At 44.2% G+C, this 10,165-nt stretch overlaps 1 protein-coding gene across 1 annotated transcript in view; it reads left to right on the forward strand.

Annotated features, from left to right (window-relative positions):
• sncaip (synuclein, alpha interacting protein) overlaps positions 1-4,074 on the forward strand; it is a 14,449-nt gene extending 10,375 nt beyond the window's left edge. Inside the window, exon 12 of the mRNA XM_020595255.1 lies at positions 362-4,074. Coding sequence (XP_020450911.1) covers positions 362-1,361 — 1,000 coding nt within the window. The 3' untranslated portion in view covers positions 1,362-4,074. The remainder of the gene's footprint in view (positions 1-361) is intronic.
• The last annotated feature ends 6,091 nt before the right edge of the window (positions 4,075-10,165 follow it).

The raw sequence follows: 10,165 nt of genomic DNA on the forward strand, positions 1-10,165 counted from the left end.
TGAACTTCCTGCATCGTCAGGCAGCAGGCCCAGAGGTACAGCGGGCCTGCAGGTCTACTCTGTTTTTTTACCGTGATTATCAACATTTTTAATTGTAAGGTCGGAGCAGAAATATTAAACTTTAGGGACTTACACTGATCCTGTGTGTTGTCATTGTTTTGGTATTATAGTTGTATTAGTAGTAGTAATGGTGGAAGTAGTAGTGAGTGTGTGTGTGTGTGTGTGTGTGTGTGTGTGTGTGTGTGTGTGTGTGTGTGTGTGTGTGGAAATAGCTATAGCTATAATAATTCCTGACATTATCATACATGCTGAAAATATGTGAAGATAAATGATCGTTCCTGTCTCCCTCTCTGGACTCCAGCTCCCACCAGCCCTCAGTGGAGGCGTGGTCAGAGATGATGTTGACAGCAGAGGGGACTCCAGGTGACGCTCACTGGTTGGTGCGTCAGGGAGGGGTGGGTCCAGACTCTGTGTTAAGGCAGCTGCTGGGGAAGGACATGTCGGAGACGCTGTGTCCGAGGGAGAGGCTGCCTCCTGCGGGTGGCTTGAGCAGAGACGGCCCCTGTGGAACTGGGGCCCCTGGGGGCCGCAGGACTGGGCTGGTGGAGAGGAGAGAGCTCAAACTAGTGAGACTCAAACAGATCATGCAGCGCTCTCTCAGTGAGTCTGATTCTGATGGTTATCCAACAGAGGAGGGTAAAAATCAAGGAGCCCCATTGTCAAACACGGTGCGGTCTGATAGGCCGTCCCACCTGCCAGTCACAGAGGAGGAGCCAGTGTCAAACCACCTTCATCTGATGATGAAGAAGCACCTTCCCTCGTCGTCGTCCTCAGCCGATAGGAAGCTAGCATTCTCTCTAACTGGGTCAAAGTCTGTCGACAGCATCTGTCACAACCCCTCCCCCACCTCCAGCGACCCCGAGGCCACAGAGGGCAAAACATCAGATGCTTCTGGCGACTTCCATGACCCTGCCAATGGCCAGAAGGTTGCCACCAGCCCCAAGAGCGCTCTGAAGTCTCCCTCGTCTCGCAGGAAGACATCCCAGAACCTCAAACTGAGGGTGACCTTTGACGAGCAGGTCCACAAGAGCTCCAACCAGGAGGCAGAGCCACCCAAAGGGCATCAGGGCAAGGAGAGGACTTTGACAGGAAGCTCTGAAAGCAAGCGTCCATTTGGGACATTTCGCTCCATCATAGAGACGTTGAGCGGAAACACAAACCACAATAACAACAGCAGCAGCTGTCAGTCAGGCTCTGCTGTGAAACAGCCCACCTGTCAGAACTCACCTGGCAGGAAGTCAGACAGCAAGAGCAGCCCGGGAGGCGGAGCCAAGGGCAAGAGCAAAACCAGTAATGTCTAACCAACTAGTGCCTAGTGACGGGCCGTGAGCTCAAAACCACCTGACTACAAAGCAAAGAGCCAACAGTGAGGCAGCGAACCTGATCGTTTCACAGAGATGAACCTGTGTCAGACATCGCAGTTTTATTTTGTTTCATAGATTGCTCAGAACCAGACGCACGTACAGCGCCGTGCGAAGGCTTCTGGCAGTTTTCAAAAGCAATGCTATGAATACTTTTTATTTATCCACAGTAAAGTAAACAGGAACGGAGGTCGAGGGGTTAACAGGACAGTAAATTTATAGTTTAATAACTCAGTGAGATGTTTGCCATAAAATTGGACCAAATTAAAAGTGTGATTTCAAATTAGCAGCTGCCTTTGTCCATTTAACAGAAAACTAACGCTGTGTCTTAAGCTGCAGTCCCCGGTAACAGAGGAGGCTGTTTGTCTCAGTAAAACAGGGAACGTGGTCGTTCTCTCGCTCCACGCACAGACACAGAAAAGCTGAAAATGTCTTTCTTGGTAAGAAAAGTCAGATATTGCTGTACGGAGACATCTGTCCTCTTTTACTCACAACCCCTAGTTCACAGCACTGCCCCAAACATACCTGGTTATATCAAATTTGTCCGAAAATCAACAGAACTAAGCAGCAGCTGCTGTTCCCAGATAAAGCATCATTTCACTGTTCTGTTCTTATGTTAGTCATCCTGAGGTTTTTCTACCTGCTAAACATCACGATTCTCAGGTTCTTTGCCTCAGACATTTGGCTCATGACATTTTCTGTAAAGTTTATGGCCTGAAAGACAAAAACAGAAACTGTCCCGCCTGCGTTTCTGTTTGAATCAGTACAAGGTGAACGGGAAGAGCCTGTTTTTAACGAGACTGAAGGTTTTGTTTTCAGTGACAGACTGAATTAAGTTTGTGCCAGAATCTCCCTACGTCAGCTCATTGGAGTTTTTAGTTGAGTTTGATTTTGTAGAAGAAAGCGAAAAAGTGCCAAACCTTCATCTGTCCACATGGAGATGAGCAGGTTCTCTTGCTGTACTCTGAACCACACTAAAGATGAACTTGTGAAATATTAGTATTTATGTTTGTGCACACATTTATATCATTTGTAATAAGAAAAAACTATGATAATAATTGTGCACATGGTTAACGTGCACCAGCACAGCCGATTGTTTTGACACCACTGTATAGAGTAGTATTTAATGTTTTTTACACTATATTCCACAGTTGTTTGTCCATGGTTGTTATCTATGCAGTATGTTTGGCATGAAGTAGACATTAGTTGTGTGGCGTGTCTCGGAGATGGGGAGGTGTAGGAAGCACCTTCTACAGCCACTGAGGCCGAGTGTTTGGACTTCAAGCAGAATCTGAAACAGACTTTTAAATCCATCTGTGCATTACAGAGACTTCATACAGATTTCTTGACATTACCGCCATTTACAAACTTCTTCTAAGCTTGAAACTAGAAGGCCGAGGCTGGAGTCTGATGCTGTCATTCAGTGTTTACTGCTGTGGCAGTAGGTGGCACTCACCTGGAGCCTGCATGGACGGCATCACTGAGGAGCGACTTCATTAAGCTGAGTCCACCAAATATGTATATGAGATATAAAGAAAAAAAACTGATTCAATAAATCCACCACTTAATGAGACATCCAGGGCTGCAGAACATGTGATATTTATCTGATCTAACCTCTAATTAGCTGATCAGTTTGAACTGTTCCCTGTTAATCAGCTGGAACTGTTTTGTGGTGAATACAGAGGCTGGAGCCTCGCTAGCGGCCCCCAGAGGCTGTACTGTTCATAACACCTGCCAGTACACCGGCGTTGGACGGAACAGCTCTGGGGATACAAGTGTGATGTGTTTTCTTTAGGGTGGTGCTAGAGGTAATGTCTAAAATCCCATGGAGCCATCCGGCAGGAGAATCCATACCTAACACTGACTGCCACCACCATCCATAGTATTCTGTGAAACTTGCTCTCATAGAGATTTTGATGAGAAGATTAATTCACCTGTAACGGCACCACATTACAGCCTCAGCTCTCTAGTTTGTCTTTAGGACAAACATGATCATGTCTTTTTGATGCGTGTTTACATTGAGACACTCTGATGCAGCAGAAGGTTCACATGAGAGTTCACATTGCTGTGTGGACCAGAGCAGTCCTGCTGTGCAGGTTACTCACATCTGGTTGACACTGATCTGTTTCCACTGAGTAAAATAGAGTCTGTCTTCATATCTAGTTAATTAATTAATTCAAAATAATTACTGGCATAATCAGACTTTGAAGCATTTGACTGTGCTAGTAGAGCACCTTACTGTCTCTGCTCTCCCACATCTGGAACCAGATTCCATAATTCTTTCCAAGGAAACAGAGCAAAGTACCAGAAGACTCTAAAATAACAAGTGACCTTATGTTTCTGGAGGTTTTTCACATCCTGTCGTCAGCAGTTGCCGGGCAGGTTTTCCATCTGTGTTGCCTCAAATATTGCTCATTGCCAAAACCGTGTTCTGTCTATGGGGCCAATTGTGTTGACGAGACTGTTTCTGAAACGCAGTTTGTTGTATTTGACGTGTTTTCCCTGTAACCACTTGAGGACCAGTGACAGGAGCTCGCCATGGTTCTGCTGAGGAGACTATCTGACCTGTACCTGTTTGTCATTTCAGTGAACTGTTCAGAGCGACAGTGCTGCAACATCGACTCACATATTCACTCAGTGCAAAAAAAAAAAAGCGCAATGCAACATCAGTGAATGTTGGAAGACACAGTCCTGTTATTTAAACTGTTGTGAAGACGAAGTGAAATAAACTCGTCCCTTGTTTCTGGATGCCCAAATGATGCCAGGTCATATTTTTTTTTTTAGGTTTAATGACTGTGGACTAATAAATGTTTTTAACACGTTTTAATCACGCTGACTTACCTTGACCATTCATGATGCTTTGTACAGTGACTTCCATTTGTTATTTGACATTAAAGCACCATACAAGTGTTTCTGCACCTTCAGCCCCTTCACTGACCTGTGGTTCAGTCTTGACCTGTGAGGGTCAAACCATTTCCAGTAGGTTTAGTGCTGATGCTGTGCTGCAGTCACCGCCTTGTTCTCCAGCTAGCAGGTGTCCACAAGACAATGTTGACGTTAATCTGTCTTCCTAAAATCACTTCAGAAGTTACATTACTGATTATGTTCCTCCAGGAAATCTGAAAATGAGCCTTTAGAAAAGATGTACTTCGGAAAATATTTGAGTAAAAGCACTTTGATTTGACTTATCAGGTTGTTTTGAGTCAGACTAGACTCTGCTCAATCCTAAACCCAAAATAAACAATCAGCCCCCCAGAAATCAGATTTGGGATAAAAAGCCAAGTTTTGCAACTTAAAGCTTCTTAAATAACAAGTGAAATTGTCTTTACTTTCACCGGGGTCTCCTCCAGCACTCAGGGGCCCTCTGCAGGTCCCAGGACCCGACGTTTGACCACTGCTGATCGAGATGGATGCCGTGTGTGAATTGTGCTCTCTGGTAATTTAATGGACAATACATAACAGGGTGTATATTTATCTCTGCACTCCGGCGGCATCAAAAACAGTCACTTAACAAGGCAGGATTTATGGTGTTTGGGTAGCAAATTGGCCTTTGATGGTTCCCACGCAGGGCCGACTGTTTCCCCACGGAACCTAATGGGGTTTGCTCTAATAGCGTCCCTCAGTCATGGCTGAGAATATGAAACATGAGCTCAGTGGCTGACAATTAGCAAAGCGGCGCGGAGACAGACGAGGGTGTGATATGTGAGGAGGGCAGCATTTATCTGGGCCTTCCAAACGTTCCTCGCCAGGTCATGTAAGAAAAAACAAGCGCTCCTTGTTTTTTTTCCTGCCCTCTCTCCTTCCTCCTTTCCTTTCGGGGGGGAGTTAAACTGATAAATTAGACCTCATTTATTGGACAACAGTTTGAGTCAATACCCAGGGGCCTCTGCTGTGCAATGTGGACGAGGCTTCAGAGCTGCTAATTGGTTCACTCTGTGTGGATGAGGGGGTGTTTGGACAGGGGGGCTGGTGTTTAAGGGTGGGGGGGGTAGCTGGGACGAGCAACACTGACACACACACACACAGGAACGATTGTTTTCTGGAGCGATTGTTTTGTGGCGGCCGCCCGTGGCACACGCCCTGAAAACAGACGAGACGAGTGCTTGATTTGACAGCTGGGAAGGAGGGAGGCAGAGGAGTCATGTATAGATTTTTGTGTCTGTTGTTTTGGCTTATTTGTGTGCTTGTTTTACTCAGTCAATCAAATTTAATTGACACCGCTGGGCTGGGGCCAGGGGCCCCGCAGCATGCTGGGATGACAGGCCTTTAATGCCAAGGAGAGGAGAGGAGGTTCTTCTGCCTGTGAAGGATGGGGGGGGGAGCAGAGGGTGACAAATCCTCCGCCCGTCAACAGCATTAATTGATGTAACAACAGCGATGATGGATACTAATAAATGCAACCTTTAACAAAAAAAAGATAATTAGGCGGCGTCCTGTGCCAGCCGCCGCCATTGATCCCAGACTGGCTGATAAACACCATTTGTCTTCACGGAGGCCGACAGACGGACGCCTGGTGCCGTTTGCATGCAGATCAAACTCAGCATTTGCATTGTGACCTCAACAAAAAGACCTCCGTGTGCTCAGACCACAGTGCACGAGTCTCTCAGTTTGTTTTTTCCGCTAAGGGCCCAACTCTGCCCTCTATCCTTCATCAGCATCCAGAACTTCATGGCTCTCCACTGTGCTGCCTGTTACGTCTGTCTTCAAGTTGAAAGCCGACCTGGAGGGTCCTCACTAACACCCGTTTCTGACCCGTCAGGCTTGTTTTTGTTGATGCCTCCCTGTTCCCAGATCTGTGAGCTTAACTTGATGACAGGGAAAAACCACTAATAATAAATAACACAGTAAACAGGAATTGACCCAACTTGGTTTTTTCCAGGCTGTGATTTACATCGATGATGTACAAAATTATAAAACCTGCAGCCAAAGCACAGTTGGTTACCTGCACACACACCTGTTGTGTTTGTGGTTCCAGATTCCCTGTAGCATAGAGAAACTCTTCCTCTTCTCTTGAAGAGTTGGCATAACTCCTCACCTAATTGTTGCTTTAAATTCAGATCTAAAGGGTTGAAACTGTCTAGTTTTTATCCCAACATCAGCAGCTGACTTTGTCAAATCTGTAATTACAGGTATATTCATGTACAGTTAGTTCTGTGTTTTCTGAGAAACATTTAATGTGATCAGAAACGATGACTGACTTTGCTTTCTGGTGTCTCTGTCAGAGTCCACTCCTGTGGCGTCACTGGTCGAATGCTAGTTTTCTATTTCTGAGGTTATCTTTAATGTCAGTGTGAGGAAAGTGACCTCAGTCATTTGTTACACAAACAGGTTTTATTGTGTTTTGATTGGTTGTAACGTGACAGTTGAGCCTGTTAGCGAAGTGCAGCTGAGCTGGTACCATCAGATGGACAGGATGAGTCCAGGCTCAAAACAACCGTCTGTCCTAGTGGAGAAATGTCGTCCCCTGTCCTCTGTGGACGGGAGACTTGTATGAATATCCCAACACTGAATGTAAGTCAAACAAGAACATATAACAACATCCATGATGTCTAGCACTCAGTCTGCATACACGCAAAGCCTGTTTGGAAGCTGTGTTAGGTATTTTTAGTCAGATAGAAATGGGATAGATACTTTATGTATTAGAAATGTTTAGTGGCGATAGGATGTCTAGTTAGACTGTTAAATGCTTAGTCATGCTTATGAGTTTCTACAGGGTACATCTGGTCAAGGATACCTAGAGAGAAGAGTTGATGACTGTCAGCAGACAGGGTGTTTAATATTATTATTACGACGTGTATAACTGTAGCCTTAACCATAATATGTTCTTATGTTTAAGACACGACATGTTACTAGAGGTCTGATTTTTTTAGTATTAAACAAACAGAAAATGTTATCGAGCAGTGCAATAAACACCAGTGATGGAGCCTCCACCACTAGCACAGGGACAGAAAGCAAAGAGAAAAATAAGTAGTTAAATGATGAGGGAACATTAGTAAAAAGAATAAAATAAGTCTAATATTACTGATAATGGAAAACTGAAGAATAAACTTTCATATTTAAAAATAAAAACAGATATATCTTTGAAAACTTTGTGTCACAAGGTTAATGAATGTAATCATTCTGAATCATCCACAGCTCATGGTCGTCCTCAGCAAGGTGTTGGGCTGTCGTCACGTGACCTACTGAAGTTTGGTCACGTGACGACAGGTTGTTGACACTGTGGCTGTCGTACCTGCCACTGGATGTCTTTGGTTCTGACTATGATACGTTTTCACCAAATGGACCCTGGGAATTCAGATTGACTTAAAACCAAACAAAAGCAAAAGCAGTGATAAAAGATAAAGGAGTCGGTGTCAGGCAAAGGTTGAGCAACATTTTCACCTTCCGTCCTGGCGAATTGATCACAGCTGATCGAAGCAGCTGCTTTCATACGCTGACTGTGCTTTGTGTTGTTTCATATATCTTCACATTGGATATTTTGTGTGCGCTGCTCTAATCTACACTGACCGTATAACAGAGGAAATAAACACCTCAGAAAGACAGAACAGGCTCTCTGTGAAGTTGTGCTGACTCCGACCACGACTTCCTTTTCCTTCACATTTTCACGCTTTGCCTTGTTTAGATGTATTTATTCAGATTTAGATTCATTGTCCCCAGCAGGAGAAAGTTGTTTCCTCACAGTGTGCATTACGTGTGAATCCCAAACCTACACTTGAATAGAACATAGTGTGACTCTCGTTAAAACAATATCCAGTTCCATATGGTATATACTGTATATTACTTCCTATAGTTTCTGTCTTTGTATGGACACTTTTCCCAAGTTATAGGTTGGTTTGTCCTTGTTGTATTCATGTTGTCTTTATTTCTGATCTTTAATTAGCGGTTTTAATGCTGTAATTTATTTCTTTCCCTTTTCTCTTATATATGTCCACTCAGTCGGCTCCAGACATGTTATAATCATCAGTGTTCCTGTTCCCCCTCTTTGCTTTATGTTCTGTTTTTTTTTTTTTTTGGCTTGTGCTCGTAGTCAATGAGACTTAGCTGCAGTTCTCCGCAGGGCCAGCAGGGGGCAGCGTTGCAGTTGTTATCCAGCAGCAGAAGAACCACACAGACCTCCAGCAGCAGCAGTTTTACTCTTTAGCAGTGGTTTGGCATTTAGCTGCTCTGTCACGCAGTCGATTTTGTTGATTCTGTGCATGAAAACAGCAGCGGTACCTTGTTAAAGTGTTTGTTCGGCCTTCACACTGTCGCTCCCTGGAGGACAGGTTCACTCAGAGCACGTATCAGGAATAACCTGCAGTAAACTGGTGTCTTATTTTAATTTTCCTGTCTCTGTAATTGACAGTGGGCTCAGTTTCCTTGTGAGTGCAGAAACAGTTTGCGACCCTGGAGACGAGGCCGATCGTTGATGTTCTGTAAAATGTCAGAAATTCACGAGTCTTACACTCAAAAGAGATGATTGTCTGTGTGGAGGCAGGAGGTTTTCAGCAGAGACACTTTAATAAGTGGCTCTTTTCCTTTCTCACACAGAGCGGAAACAGCTACACAACATATAGTTTGCATTTGTGAGTGTTAACCCCTGACCTGACATCCCCTTTTATGTGCACAAGCCCAGAAATTAACTCAAAATAAACATGTTATGTTCTTCATTCCTTTTGTTGAAGTCGTAACCCGGGGATCTTTAAAGGCAACACTTTCAATTTTCCATCTAAAAAGACAGAATGAGATGAGATGCTAGTGGAAATGTAAGTTTTCTTTAGCCTTTTTTCAATTATAAACCCTGTGGACAAACTGAAAAGTTGACCAGATGAAAAGTTCAGTGATCAAAGTTTTTAAAATTCATGGTGATAAGATCAGGACTGTCTGAACCACGTTTCACCACGATGGGTTTGTAGTTTTTCAGTGTGCAACAAAGTGGCATGGACGAACATCTGCAGAGCTACAGTCGGCATCGTTGGGATCACAGAGTCCTGACACCAAAACCTGAAGCTTAAATGTTGATGAACATTATTTCTGTCTTGTGAGACACGAATTGAATCATAAAAACATTATTTTTTTAAACCAAACTTGTTTCCCATTTAAATTGGCTGTTTTAAGAATTTTCTAGAAGTGATGGTTTATATTTTGAAACAGAATAATATAGGGATCGAGAAGGATAAATCTTAGTACTTTAAAAACGAAACAGGTTTTAAAATGTTTTTCCACTTGTTTTATGAAAATATGACTCCAAGGACTCAATTACAGGAAATGACTTGATGGAATGAAGCGATTTGCTGTGAGAATGGACTCCACCGTGCCAGATCCCCAACAGTGTTTTATGGTGGACCCTTCCTTTAAGTAGACACCGTGTCTCGCTGTGGGGACCCTCACATCGTAAAGTTTGGGAGCCGAGAGGATTTTCTCTGTCACTTATTGTTTAGTGTGAAGGTGACGACAGAGGCTCAAACCTCTGATCGCTCATTCTCACTCCGTCTGTTATCTCGTCCTGAATGAAATAATAGTCAAATAAAACTCTCTCATTTCGCTAAGGGGTCCTCTGGGAGCCTCTTAAGGGCCCCTGAGGGTCCCCAGACCCCACTTTGGGAGCGTCTGGTCAGACCCACGTTTACAGGCTGCGGTAATGATGCTTGTTTGTCCAGTGGTCTGTAAATCACACCGACATTAGAGCTGTCACAGGATCCACTGGAGACACGGCAGACCATCACTAATACCCCTGAACCCTGGAGAGACAATCCCCCCCCCCC

Source organism: Monopterus albus, unplaced genomic scaffold (assembly GCF_001952655.1).
Source record: "Monopterus albus unplaced genomic scaffold, M_albus_1.0 scaffold26.1, whole genome shotgun sequence".
In the NCBI taxonomy this organism is placed as follows: Eukaryota; Metazoa; Chordata; class Actinopteri; order Synbranchiformes; family Synbranchidae; genus Monopterus; species Monopterus albus.